Source organism: Phyllostomus hastatus, unplaced genomic scaffold (assembly GCF_019186645.2).
Source record: "Phyllostomus hastatus isolate PE091 unplaced genomic scaffold, TTU_PhHast_1.1 phas_contig_1162, whole genome shotgun sequence".
NCBI lineage: Eukaryota > Metazoa > Chordata > Mammalia > Chiroptera > Phyllostomidae > Phyllostomus > Phyllostomus hastatus.
The window spans coordinates 12,687,501-12,701,543 of NW_025333537.1; the positions used below are offsets into that span (position 1 = coordinate 12,687,501).

Sequence of the window (14,043 nt, forward strand, 5' to 3'; positions counted from 1 at the left end):
CCTTCTTCTCTCTCTTAAATCAATAAAAAATAAAATAAAATAAATGAGTAACAGATGCCAAAAACCAAACAGGGTGTCCCTCGTCGCGAAGGGGCAGGAGAAGACAGCGGCACACAGCCCGCCGAGAGGGGGCCTGCTGGCCAGGCAGACGCCGCTGAACACTAGCCCTGAGGGTCTGTGTCTGCGGCGGCCAGCGCACCCCGAAGTGGCCGTCGCCCCACTGGCCCGGCCCCAGCGCAGCCCGGGGTCCCCGAGGCCGGGCGGTGCGTGGCGGCCGTCCTGGCCCACGGGCCCTGTCACGGGTGTTCTGGGCGGAGGGCCGCGGCGGGGCCGCCGGCGGACGCACTCTGCGGGCCCTTGGATTGAGATCATGTTCCGATTCGGAGCCTCTGTCCCGGCAGAGCCCGAGGCATGCGCCGTGCCCGCCCACCGATTCCTCTCTCCGCTCCTCTGTCTCCGTCCAGGGACCATCTCGAAGCCGCCGGCCACGTGTGCGTCCTGAAGGACGCCCTGGACTATGACAGCCGGTCGGAGGTGGCGGAGCTCATCCGGGCCGCGGACGCGGAGGCGGCCCTGGCGCTGCACGCCTACCGGGCGGGCCGGCTCTTGCGAGGTAGGCGACCCTTCGTCTCCCCCCCCCGCTCCTGGGGCAGTGCTGCGGGGGGGACCCTGGCAGCCCAGCGCCTGCGCCGTCCAGTAACACATGGACGGATAAAGGGCTCATCCTGCTTATCTGCGTCCCCAGGGGGAGGAGCTCGGTGACCTTTCTGCTGTGCTTTTCCTCCCGGGGGAATTTTCCAGAACACGTAGCTGTAACTACTGAGAGCGGACTCGCTCGGAAGGTGTTCGCGCTGCCCAGGAGCGGCCCCCGAGCATCCGGGTGCAGACCCCTAGGCCGCAGGGCCGTCCTCAGAGGCTGCCACCCCAGGGGACGCGAGGCGGGTGTTTCGGGAACCAGCAGCCCGAACTCTCAGATTCTTTATTAAGTCGCTTACCTAACTCCAGGCCGTCAAACGCCCCGCTACCCGGCTTCCGCACCGCGGCGGTTCCCTCCTCCGAGAATCAGGCGACCGCATCCTTCTCAGGCGCCCATTCTAGTGTGCAAATGTGATGCCGAGGGCGTCCCTTCCGGGGAGCTGGTTAGCGACCTCTGTTGTGTCCGCCTCGGTTCCCCTTCCCTGTACGGAGTCCCGGCCGCTGAGAACCGGGGCCTGGGCATCGCTGGAGGCCAGCTCAGTGCCCGCCATGGATGTCCCTCTGGGCCACGTGCTGGAACAGTGCACCTTGTCTCTGCACCCACCCCCCTAGTCTAACCCCCCCCTCAGAACCGGAGCCGCCCGTGCTGGGTGGTCTCCACGCCCGTCCGTGTGGATCGAGGGGAAGGTCCGACTCGTCCGCAGGAAGGAACACCACCAGCGTGAAGTGTCAGCGAGCAGAAACTACGTCTCTCCCTGGTCCCAGCCCTCTGGTCCTCCAGGTCCCTTCCCCAGAGGCCCTGGCAGCCAGTCTGTGCATGTGTGTGCGTGTGTGTGTCCTTGCACCGACGTCCTGTGTCCCCAGCAGTGTGTGTCTGTCCTGTTTGCACACACACCGTGTTGGCCTAGAGGCACTTGGTCTCTTCCCTTCGCAGGAGGTTTTGTCCCTCTTGCTGCACGAGTCTCAGCGTGTGCGCACACTCACACACACACACACACACACACACTCGTTAACAGCGTCTGAGTTGTCCCTTGTCTTCTGCTGCTTCCGGCAGCCGTGCTGCCCCCGCCCACGAGGCACCGTCGCCTGCAGCGCCCTTAGCTCGGACGTCACGGGGGGGCGCCCCCCAGCAGAGCGACAGGCGGGGACACTCTGCTCGCCGGCAGATGACGGAGCGGACGGTCGGCCTCTTGTCGCTCGCGCTGAGTCCCGGGAGCTGTGGCTCGTTGGACGAACCCCCGCAGCGGGGACCCGAGTCAGATCCGGTCTCTCCGGCGCCTCGCAGGCCATCGCCGGGCTTGAAGTGTTTAGGTGACCTTCAGGAGTCCTTGAGGGAGTCCCTCGGGCGGGGCGCCCCACTTGACGGTGTCTGCCGTCGTGAGCCGCGGTCTGAAGCGCCCTGTTTCCGCCATGAACCCCCAGGGTCCCAGACCCCCCGCTGCCTGGGAAGGGTCGGCTCCGTAGGTGGCGGGGCCACGCGTGCTCGCGTGCTCACGCGTGAAGCAGACCGCCTTCCGATGGTCCCGACCACGGGGGCAGCGTCCTGCCCGTCACAGTCACACCCGCCCCCCCCGTTCCCCCCCCCCCGCAGGGGAGTGGGGTGCAGCCCAGCTGGCGGCCGGTCTCCGTCCCCGAGCCCCGGGGGCCAATGGCGTCTCGAGCCCCCACGTTGGGGCCGGTGGGCGGGGCCGTGCCCACAGCGCCTCCGCCGCCCCCCCGCCCCGCAGGTCACGGGATCCCGTTCGGGATCGTCTTCGGCGGAACCGACCTGAACGAAGACGTGAACCAGGCGGAGAAGCGCCGGGTGATGGGGAGGGTCCTCGAGGAGGCCAGGTACCCCCGGGGGCGGCGGAGGGGGGCGGGGAGGTGGGCGGGGCGTCTCCGGGGCGGACACGCGGCCGTGCGGGCGGAGCTCGTGGGACGCGGAGACGGGGAGGCCTGAGAGCCCCGGAGGTCTCCCTCCGACGGGGGGGGGGGGCCCACCTCCTCCTCTCCCTCCTGTCGGTCTCCTTTCACGCGGCGCTTGTTCCTTTGTTCGGCCGTGCCGCGGCCTCCTAACCCGGTCGCGGCCGTTGAGCGACTCCTCGACCGCAAGTGACGCTGGCCGAGTCTCCCGGGACACGCCGCGTGGTCGGGCCGCGTGAGCAGCGGCGTTCGGACCTCGAGGTCGGCGGGCCCTGGACCGCCCCCCCAGCAGGTGCTGCCACGGCCCGGCACACCTGTGGCCCCGAGCAGGCGTGCGCACTGCCCTGCACACACGGGTGGCGACCCCACCTTCCTCAGATAGAGCGCGCACTCCGTGTGCGCGTGGGGGACACGGGACAACGGCGTGGACACAGCCGGGCTCGCCTCCAACGGCGGTCTGTCCTCACGGGTGTCCCCGCGCGGTTCCCACCCTCTCGGAGTGTGCGGCCTTCGCGCCCGCCCGGGCAGCCTGGGCGCTGCCCGGCTTGCAGACGGGAAGTAACTCTGCCTGGGGACGCGGAGCGGAACGAGCCCCCCCCCCACACACACTATTATCATCAGCGCCGCCCGCCGCGCTGCTGTCAGACACACGCCGGCCCCTGGGGGGCCAGCGGTTGGGGTTCGTGGGCAGGAGGGAGCCGCCCTGCTCTGGGAATCACCGTCACGTCGCTTTTCTGTCCTGTGTCCCCGAACGCAGCGTACCTGCCTCCCCGTCCCTGTCCAGGGGCCTGGGAGGGCCTCGCAGACCGACCCCGCTGTCCTGGCCTGGTTCTGCACCACCCGTGCGTGGGGCTCAGGTGCCCGAGCCACTGGCGTCTGTCCTCCTCGCCCGGCCGCACGGCCCCCGAGGGGAGACTGTTTGTGTCCCCGTCGGTGGGGGGCGTATCTGGATTGGCGGCCGAGGGGCAGGAGGGCGGGAGGAGGGGAAGACGGGGTGGGGGGGTTGGGGCGGCTGTGCCCTCTGGGTCCCAGTGCTGGGAGGACCGCCCACTCACGGTCCTGGGCCCCAACTCTCCCCCCGTGGGCCTCCTGGTGACCAGCTATCTCCCTCACCACCAGGCTGACGAATGGAACTCTGCTGTGGTGGTGGGGGGGCTGTCTGCGGGGTGTACACGGGTAACCCCTGCATGTGCACCCAGGAACCCTTGCATGCGCACCAGGAGCTTCCTTTGGCCCAGCTACTGGGCAGGGCCGTCCGCCCTTGGAGGGTCCCGTAGACTCAGAGGTCCCAGCCCCCCCGCTCCCTGTTCCTGGCCCTCTGGCGCCTCCCCTGACCTCGTGCAGCAGCCACAGGACGGTGGGGCGCTTGGAGCCTTGAGAACCTCTCTCTGGCATGTGCCCGTTTCCTGGGGGCGCGCCCAGATGCACGCTGGTGGCCCGTGCCCGGGGGTGAGGGGCCTGGACGGCACCTGCCCGGTGGGGCTTCTAACCCGGTCCCCCACACCCCCCCCATCCCGCCCCCGGAGCCGCTCCCGGCCGTGCTCCCTGGGTCTGCCCTGACCTCGTCTCCCTCCCTCCCTTGTCTTCCTCTCGCCAGGTTCGCCGTGGCGTTCACGGAGTCCATGAGGGCAGCGGCGGGCCTGCAGTGGGTACGTGTCTCCGTGCACCGCGCTCCGGTTGCAGCCGTGGGTGGGGACGTGGCGGGGACGTGGTGGGACCCAGACCGGAGAGGCCGCTCTGCGGGGACCGACAGCGCCCCACCCCCACCGCCGGAGGGGCAGTCTCGGAGGGGGGCGGCATGCTGCCCCGGGGTCGCCGTGCCTCTCAGACGGAAGCGGGCCCCTCGCCGGCCGCGTCTGTGTGCTCGGCCACAGGCACCGTCCCGGGCCCCCCGCAGCCGTCCCTGTGGGCAGAGAGACGCCCCTCCCTTCCCAGCCACCGGGCCGCTGGCGGGGACCGAGACAGCAGCCCAGATGGACGGCGTACTCCCGGAGGGTGACGTCAGAGCCCTCCGAATAAAAACCCAATGAAACACAGGGTGGGTCCGTTCTGTAGTTCAGAGCGGTGTGAGTTAGTTATTAAATTCGAGTGTGGGCCTGCTTTTTCATACAGTTCTTTTTTTGGGGGGGGCGGGTGATTTTTGAATAAAGTTCAGCTCAATACCCTCATTTGATTAGTTTTTGCCAATAAAAACTATGCATGAATAATATATAGGTTTATTATTTGGCCTTACTTATGTAGGTATTTCAGATGGGGTTGTTTTTTTCTTGTAGAGACACTGATTTTTATTTGTGTATTCTGAACAGCGGCACCGCTTCTGAGTAATTAAGTTCCGCTCTTCATTATCGAGCCACCAGCTTCTGTTTTCAATTTTGCATTCTGGATTTCGGGGAGCAGGGTGGTTCGGGCTGCGTGTTGGCTGGTCCTGCCTCGTTATTATCAAACCGGATTCAGGTTCCAATAATCTCAGGCGAGGAAGATCCGTGGCGTCGGCTCCTTATTGCTTTCTCGACTTCAAAAGGCGGAATATGTATGTGACGCGGCGTTGATGCGGAGAGAGGGAGCTCAGGGCACAAAGGCGGGTCCGAAGCTGGTGTCTCCTCGAACCTCGCTGAAGCGAGAACACTCGTGAGCCCAGGCGCGCGCCCTGCACTGGGGCGGCTGAGAGACGTGAGAGGCAGCCTGCAGCAGTGGGCCGTGGGTGTGCCTGGACACGTTCCACGGCCCCCTTTTTAAAAAGCGAGTGGCAACCAGGGAGACCAGTTCCAACAGTACATTTTATTTTCACTGCCAAGTGTAAGGGCTCTGTCTCCAAGACCGCCCTCACTTGGACGCCAACTGCAAGCTCAGGCGGTTCCCAGAACCCCCCAAGTTTCAAGAGCTGCCGGAAGAGCTCGCAGGACTGGAGATTCACTGTGCTCTTGGCTGCGTCCCGGGAAAGGGCGCCCAGTGCACCGAGCCCCGAGAGGGGCCCCCGGGGGTGAGCTTCCGGGGCTTCTCCCCGACGGACACAGAGGCGTCCCGCCCTCCGGTTATTGGTCTGGAACGATAAGCCTGGAGCATTGCTCCCCCAAGACTGTGGCCCCAAACCCTTACTGGAGTGCATTACCTACGCTTGACGGATTGGCTGGTTCAGTGCCCGCCCGCCGCAGTGCAGTCTGCATCCGCCCGTCCTGCTGGACCCGAAGTCCCCACCCAGGATCACGGGGGTGGGCTTCCTGGCACGGCTGGCCCCGCCCTAAACAAAGACGTGCCTCTCGGGCGTCCCATCGATTCCTTCCCAGAAGCCAAGGGCTTTTTGCCGGACCCCTCCCTGGCCGGGGCCAGGTTCCTCACTCTCACCCACGAGATCCAACATCTCACCATCAAAACACGAAGGCCACACACGCAGGACTGGGAGCGCCGGCCCTGGTCAGTGACTTGGCGTCCTTCGGCCGTAAGTTAACCCGAGTGCACTTGACCCTCGGGGCCCTGCCCTGCTCGGACCAGCTCCCTGTCAGATGCTCAGAGGCCCCACGAGGCTGGCGGCTGCTTTGCAGGGCTGCCCCTGCATTCAAGTGGGGGGTGCCCCCCAGTTCCAAGAAGGCTCAGCCACGGTGGCGGAGATGTGCCAGGGGTGGGGAGCTCAATCTGCACGCAGTGGGGGAGGCCAGCCCTCTGGGAGAGCTTTGACTGCGCGATTTCGGAGGCCACCCTTGCACCAGTCTGTCTCGGGCCGGTGCCACCCCAATGAGCTCGGAAGTGACGCTGATGCCACAGGTCACTCAACAGGACAGCACGCCTCCCCCCCGCCGCCCCCGTGGGGCGCGCCATCGCCCTGGGCCCTGCCCACCCAGGGCGCGCCCGCCGCGTGGGGAGCGCTCACCACGCAGGTCCAGCCGCGGGCGGGCGCTCAGCAGCCCTCCGCCGTGCGATATTACAAGCTCCATTCGTCAGTCGTGGGGATTGGACTCGCTGCACCTGCCTGACTGTGATACGGCGGACTCTGTGGAAACGCGAATGCCGTCGGCACCGAGTTTGGACTTCCTGCCGGACGCAGGGTGCAGCCGGCGCGCCCCGTGCAAACCCAGGCGCTTCCAGGCCCGTCCAGATTTACAGTTCTCTCCCCGAATTCATCAGGCACTCCCGGGAACATGTAAACATTTAAATATTTCTGCAGAACGTGAAAGAAACAAATCCGTTGTGTATTAAAGCTCTTCGCTGCGCAGGAGCTATTTAAATGGTCTCCCCATCGGGTCCAGAACCCCACAGGCCTGTGAAGACTTAACCAGACCATCCTCACGCTTCCCCCGTAACTGCCAATCAGAGGACGTGACCTGATATTGCAGATGTTTGCTTGTGGACTAGTCTTAGACAATCTCCAGCCGGAGGAGATACGGCTTGAGGACCACAGTGACACCTCGGTCCCCTGGCCTGGGTCGGCCCTGAGCCGCGCACCCTGGAGGGGTTATGTTTCAGCGATCTTTTTTTAAATTCAGAAACTCTGAGTCACCCCCTTCTCAGCCTGGTTTACCTCCCTTGCCTGGGCACTTGTTACAGAAAAACCACTTTGTCGCAGCAGTGGGAACGCCAGAGAGAGCAAGACAGGTTCCCCGGGCTGCCCCCTGCCTGGCCTGAGGCCCAGGCGAGCCCCGATGCTGAACCCAGGGGCCAGCACCGGCCTCCTGGGGCTGAGCTGCCCGCCCACTCATGGCTGAGTGTCCAGCAAACTGGTCCTCTCCTGCGGACCACTTAACCACTTCTTCCTGTGTGGTCCGTCGTCACTTTGTATCTGATTGTCTCCGAAAACCGCCTGGGCAGGACCTTGCCTTTTGTTACAGTTTCCACCACGGCGGATGGAACCCTGAAAGCGTGCGTCTCCTGGTTTCATCTCCAGACTCTCGGGGGTTTGCAGCCCGGCCCCTCCCCGCCGCGCGCACCTGAGCGGGAACCCCCGGGGCCGGCGCAGAGCCCGCGAAGCTAATCATTTTTAATAACTTCCATTAAGACGGGCTGTTCCTCAGGGGCGTCTTGACGGAGCCGCAAATGTTCTCTGCAGCGCTTTTCCCCACGCGATGTCCCCGGGGATGGGAAAGTTCTCAAATAACCCGAGGGGGTGCAAAACTCATCAGCACCCGCGATCCGGGGGCTCCCACGCCGGGCACCAGCCACGGCGTCCCCCCCGAGTGCCCGAGCCACAGAGGCGGACGGGGCCGGGGGAGCTTTGAGTGAAACCAGCAATGATTCTCAGCTGTTGAGCCACAGCTTTCACAGTGGGGTTTTTTTGTTGTTGTTTTTCCTTTGCTTTGATCTCACTTATCTTGGAACTGGCCGGCTGGCGTTCCTATTTCCCGAGCCACTGGACCAGGCCAGCCCTTCCCTCCCGCTCCCCGGGGCTTTGCCAGGATCACCCCGGCTTTAGTCCCCTGCCTCCGGGCTGCTCCGCGGCGGGTGGCAGGGGCCCGGGCCCGGGCCGGGCTTGTGGCCCCTCCCCACGTTCTTCGCGGGCACCTTCTTTTCTGCAAAAGTCTCTCTTCGTCCGGTTCCGCTGTCGGAGCCAGGGACCAGGCTGTGCCCACTCCTTTTTACAAGGTCGTTATTTTCTCTCCTTGCTGGAAAACAGCTTTCCGCAGGCACAGAGCAGGGGGAGAAGAGGAGAGACCCGTGTGCCCCCAGCGGTGCCGACCCCGGGTCACTGGTTTTCGTGGCGGGTGTGTGTTCCGAGAGCCCCCCCTCTCCAGGGCCAGGGCCCCCGTTCAGAGATTCGGGCGCCTCTGAAAGTGCTGCCAGCGAAGCCGTCATCCACACTTGCAACTTCGAAGTAAAAGTTAATTCTTTTTCCACGTGCGAAGCATGAGCTTGCGCATAGATTTCAAGAGTGATAGTTGCTGTGGTTTGCGCCTGCAGAAAGTTTGATCTGGGAAGCGGGCGTTAATGGAAGGATGGGAACCCGCCGTGTTGCTGCCGGCTGGCGGCTCGCCGGTGCAGACTGGCCCGACCCGGCACCCGGTCCATCGTCCCGGGCCGCAGGCCCCGGGGGCTGCAGGGGTCAGGCCCAGGGGACCTGGGCTCCTCCGGCCTCGGGAAGGGGCAGAAGGAGCAAGGTTCCTCCCAGACCCTGAAAATGGAGACCCCTCCCCTCCCGCCGACACACCGACACCCACACACCCGTGCGGCAGACCCCTCCCTCCAGACACGCACACCTCCCGGCAGTTCTGTGAGGGCCCCAGGACAGCCAGCGGCGGCAGGAATGGGGAGCCCCTGTCTGGGTACCAACGTCTAGGTCGGTCCCGCAGGTGCGGCCCTTCTGGATGCCACTGAGGTGTTCGGGGCGTCCCTCCAGGGTCCCCAAGAGAGTCCGCTTGCACGCCAGGACGGGTCAGGCCCCCATGGCTGCCTTCTTGTCTCCGACACACTGCGCCCCCTCCCTCCCTCCTCCTCCTCCCCTCCCCGTCTCTTCCCCCTCTCCCCCCATCCCCTCTTCTTCCTTCTCCAAAGAGGAGGGGTGTCCTCTTCCTACTCAAGGATGTGCACCCCCAAAGCCTGGTTCCCCAAACGCCTGCCTTCGGCGTCAGCACACGGTGGGCTCCGTCCCTGACACGCCCTGGCGGGAACGTCAGTAACTTCACTGCGAACGCGGCGACGGGAGACTCGCATACACCGCAGCGTCACGCCCAGCTCCCGGGGCCGCGTTCCCGGCGCTCCTCACCGTCCCGACGCCGCGTTCTTGGCGAGTGAACCGCCGCTGGGGCGCGGGCGGCGCTCTGCTCTCGCAGGCAGACCGGCTGGTCTGTGAGCGGCTGTGCAGCCCGCGCTCTGGGGCGCTTTCCACGGAAATGTTTTGTGACTCTCGTCCATTCTAATGGGAAAAGCAGTTGTGGCAAAGAGACTTCAGTGTTTACTTGCTTTTTCTTTCTCCCCTCTTCTCCAAAGCCGCACGCCAAGGGCAAGATCTACGTCCAGACTCAAGGTGAGCATTTTTAAGTGGATTTGAAAAAACTCGGCCCCTCTGTTTGAGAGACACACGCTGACAGGTGTGTGGAGGGATGGATACCATACCGGAGGTTCCCCTAGAAAACGGTTCATAGGATGGATACACTTTTATTATTTCCCCGACATTAATCTATAAGATAAACAGAGGAAAACCATGAAATAATAGGTTAAAACGCAGCTCACTCAACATTCCAACCAGTGGAAGTACCACCGCCCCCCCCCGAACGCCCTTTCCCGGGCCCCTGGGGCCACCTGCCCAGGCAGGGAACCCCCGCCCATCTGGCAGCAGTGGGGGAGGGGCCGTTCCCGAGAGGAACACAGAACCGATTCCAGCCTGAGGTTAGCACAGGTGCCGAGGCCAAGGTTGTGGGTTCAGGTTCCTCTTACGCCCAGCTCAGGGGCACCTCGTGATCGGGGGGCTTTGGTGACATCTGCCTCCGAGCCACCAGGCCCCTCATCCACATGGCTGTCATTGCTCAGAGACCTCAGGTGAGGAGGACGTGCCGACCCGGGGCACAGGAAGGCGCGTGAGGGTCAGGGCAGGGGGGTGGCGTCCCCTCTCCTCCGCTGGGGCCCGAGCCACCGAGAGGGACACGCTGGATGGTGGGGAAGCCTCGGCTCCTCGAGGGTTTGAACACGGCCCCCGCCCACTCCACACGGTTTCTGAGGGGAATTCGGCCAGTGGGGTGCCTGGGGGGGGCGCCACAGATGGAAATAAAGAGTCGTCCCAGCTGCAATCTCGTTGCTCTGGCGGGAAAAGGGGTGCTGACTCCCTCTGGTGGGGAACGCCCCCAGCCCTTCTCCCCACATGGCTTTTACTGGGGTTGGGGAGTGCATAGCTTAGCAATCCGTGTGCAACAGGCTACAGTCATAAGAAACGGACACTATTACAGAAAACAGTTGAAGAAACACGGAAATATTCTCAGGCGGGGTCCGAGAGACAGGCAGGCGCCAGGTGGCCGTCAGGACGTGTGTCATGACGTGGGGAGTTTCACTCCTTATGCCCTGAACTCAGGCATCCGGGTGATGCCGACCGGGTTTCCTCGCTGAGCAGGGCCAGCCTCCGAGGGCACAGATGTGCGTTTCATTCCGGATTCCCACGGGCCCTCGGTGACAGAATCGAGTTATGCCTGTCCCCTGCGCTATGACCTGGTTTTCCGGGGGGACTCACCAGCCCCTTTCAGAGCTTGCTCTCGAGGGGGGGGCTGCAGTCTCCGAAACCACACCGCGAGGTCCCGACCGTTTTCAACACCACCGACGCTCTTTGAACCTCAGTCTCCAGCCAGATGAACCCCCTGGGGGTCCCCCTGCTCAGCAGGCTGCAGGGCCGGGGGCCCCGAGGCGCCTGCACCCCCGAAGCCCGTGCCCGGGGACCCCACTCCCCCTCAGAAACTGTCCGGGGTTCTCTGCTCCTGACCTGATCTGTCACCAAGGACCAAAGTGGCCTCAAGGGACCATGTGTGGGCGCCCTTTCATGATGACACCGAGCCGCTGCTCACGTCCCAGCACCCTGAACTTTCTCTTTCTCTCTCTCCTCCCGCCCAGGAATCGCGACCTCGCCCAGCACCGAGTTTCGCTGGGACGCCTTCCTCCAGCGCGCAGGTGAGAGAGCGGGCCCGGGGGGTTCTGGCTGGACTGCGCTCCCAGGGTCTGGGGACAGAGGCTGCCCCCAGAGTCCTTGGCTGGTGCAGGTGGAAGGAGGGACGGGCAGAGCCACCAGGCGGATCGAGGCGAGGTCAGGGGGCGGCCTGGTTGCTCCGTTCTGGGGGACACCCTCCGGGAGGGAGGCAGCTGGACACCGGGCCCCCCGACGCCTGTCCCGACACCTGTGCTAGTGCGCAGCGCCTGGGCGGGCACCGTCACTCACTCCAGGTGACACTCGAGCTGCTGGGTGCCACCTGCCCCCCAGGCTCATTGCCTGGAACTCTGTCAGTGAGACGCCGAATAAATGGCCTTCACAGAGCAGCGGGAACGAGGTCGGGTGGGCGAAAAGGCAAAGACCTGAGCCCCTGGACCCGGCACCAACAGGGACCCGCTGTTGGAGGGTTCCGGTGGTCTCTCTCCACCGCGTTAGGTGCACGGGGGTTCTTGACGGACTTACATGTAATTTTAATGACATTCATTATGGTAGCTCTTACCTATTATATTTCTGTCTTTACAATCATTATCTACATAATTTTAAAAAAGGACTTGAACAATAAAATAATTAAAAATAAAAAATCACGGTCAATAAAACATCATAGTATAACGCAGTTATAATTTTTATGATGTGTAACTATATATTTTATGACATATAAAATTATATTTTTGTAAAATATAAAATTATATGGTCATATCTATACATACATTATATTTAATATATAGTATGACCTTATTTGGAGGGTTTTATTGTTCTGGGTGGTATTACACATGTTTCTTTTTTCTTTCTTTCTTTTTTCTTTTTCTTTTTTCCCTTACACGTGTTTCCGTGCCCTAGATACCCGGGGTGGAGGCTCTTGTGCAGGAGCCGCTGGACCAGAGGCTGGCTGTGGGGTCAGAGGTTGTAGGGTAGCCAGCGCCCCGGGTTTTGCGATCAGGCGTGTGCGCTCACTCGTGTGGCCGTGCGTCTCTGTGGTGGTCCAGCCTCCACAGGGGGGCCCGCCCCGCTCGTCCCCCGTCTCCAGTTTCCCCGGGAGCCCCCGGCAGCCAGCAGCTGCCACTTGTCACTTGCAGTTTGAGCTGCAGACAGTGACACTCTGCTGCACAGTCTTAGCGATCCCGTAACCCTCGGCAGCCGCCAGCCCAGTGACTCTGAGGGGCGCCCCCCGGGTCGTGGGCGGGGCCGGCGGCCGAGACTGTGCAGTGTCAGTCCTGGCCGGGCGTCCCACCCGGGAACCGCGGGACTTTCACATTCGGCCTGGCCACTCTGGCCTCTTCTTCTCCTTCCCGTTTTACTTCTGTTGCCGTTCGGGTTGTTTACCCAGCGTCATCCCTCTTTCCAAAGGCCATGTGTTGTTCTGTGGGGGGGGGGAGGGCCCTCTGCCGGAGTCAGGCGGTGTGGCTGTTCTCCCTCGGGCTACTCCCGGGCAAGTCACGAGCCTCTCAGGAGGGAATCCCAGGGCTGTCAGTGCCGGCCCCGGAGGGCAGCGTGCCGGCCGAAATTCACTAAGTCAAACGCGCCCATCTGACGGTCTGGCACTTCTCTCTTTATAAGACCGTGAAAAAAAATAAACAGCAGCTAGAATAGAAAAGTGGGGACAGAAAGTGGCTTCTTGTGGATCGATCTGGGCACAGAAGCAGCCAATGAGTCCCTAGATAGTCAGGCCGTCTGTGCCAGAGAATGAAAACGACGCTTTTCATTTTGGAGATGAAAGCGCCGTCCTCCAGGGAGTGGTGACCTCGGAGAGACAGCTGACGCGCTCGCATGTGAGTGAGGAGTTCACGTCGCTCCTCGCCTCAACTTGGGGTCAGGCAGGGACTCACGAAAGTCTGTGCCTCTCAGATGCGTTCCAGGGTGTCGGGGAAAGACAAAACTCTCCACACAGCTCCCGGAGAGCACCCACAGTTCACTCAGAGACCGCGACGGTTTTCAGGGCTTTTCTAAGGGGGGGGCGTCTGGACCTTTCCGTCCCAGCAAGGATGCTCTCCGGAGCTGGCCAGGCACCCGGGTTCTTGCTCAGCTTCTGTGCCCGAGTGGGGTCCGCGTGTCTGCTGCATTCAGACCGGTCATGGCCCCCCTCGAGACGTGCAGAAGCACAGGAAAGTGAGACCATCTGCCCCAAGTTGTGGTGGGATGGAATGCACAGATAAGTGGCAACATTTTATGTGCGTGATGTTTTGTCCCTCTATGCAAATTTGCAGACGACGAAGTTTTAGGTCAGCTCGCGTGAATGGTAGTAACCATTTCTGTTGACCACCACCTGGTTCTGTGTAACGAGCCACCCTGACATGCGGTATGGTCTGAGACAACCGCCGTGTGATTCCACGTGGCTTCGTGGGAGTATGGGCGACTCCGGGCGGGGAGGCTCGTCCTCGCCTCCCCGGTGCTGCCTGCTGGGCTCGGTTCAGGTTCACGGGCAGGGAGGGAACTAAGAAAGGTGAGGGGCGGGGCTCCCGAGCTGCCCGTCAGGGGGCCGAGCACCGGCCACTGAGGGGCCCTGGCCTGTGCTGTTGCAGAGATCACCCCGCGTGCTGGGGACGTGCGTGTGTTCCTGCTGGTGTGCGGGCTCCGGCAGGTCAAGGACCCTCTGTATCTGGTGGACGCGTTCTCAGGTACGTCTCCGAGGCTCCCCAGTTTCAGGGACCCCTGTGGGGTGGCCATCTGAGCCTTGCTCTCGGTAGGGCTGGGGCCTCCATCTTCTCTTCCTCGCGTGTCCACAGAACTGAGTCTAGGTTGCTACTTTGGAAAACCAGGAAAAACAATAGTGCTTGTCGTCATTGTAGTTGCTTTCCCGTGCCCTCGGCTTCTGCGGAAAGCATAAAATCCGGCTG

General features: G+C 62.9%; 1 protein-coding gene across 6 annotated transcripts in view; it reads left to right on the forward strand.

The window, feature by feature from the left end:
• The window catches only part of GLT1D1 (glycosyltransferase 1 domain containing 1), a 36,110-nt gene that overhangs the window by 4,286 nt on the left and 17,781 nt on the right, over positions 1–14,043 (forward strand). For 4 of the 6 annotated variants that reach the window (XM_045846356.1, XM_045846378.1, XM_045846365.1 and 1 more), the window contains exons 2-7: positions 465–613; positions 2,424–2,529; positions 4,199–4,250; positions 9,514–9,550; positions 11,119–11,175; positions 13,729–13,824. In XM_045846356.1, coding sequence (XP_045702312.1) covers positions 465–613; positions 2,424–2,529; positions 4,199–4,250; positions 9,514–9,550; positions 11,119–11,175; positions 13,729–13,824 — 497 coding nt within the window. Of the gene's footprint in view, positions 1–464; positions 614–2,423; positions 2,530–4,198; positions 4,299–9,513; positions 9,551–11,118; positions 11,176–13,728; positions 13,825–14,043 lie in introns of all 6 variants that reach the window. The other 2 variants (XM_045846397.1, XM_045846372.1) reach the window with 2 other exon arrangements.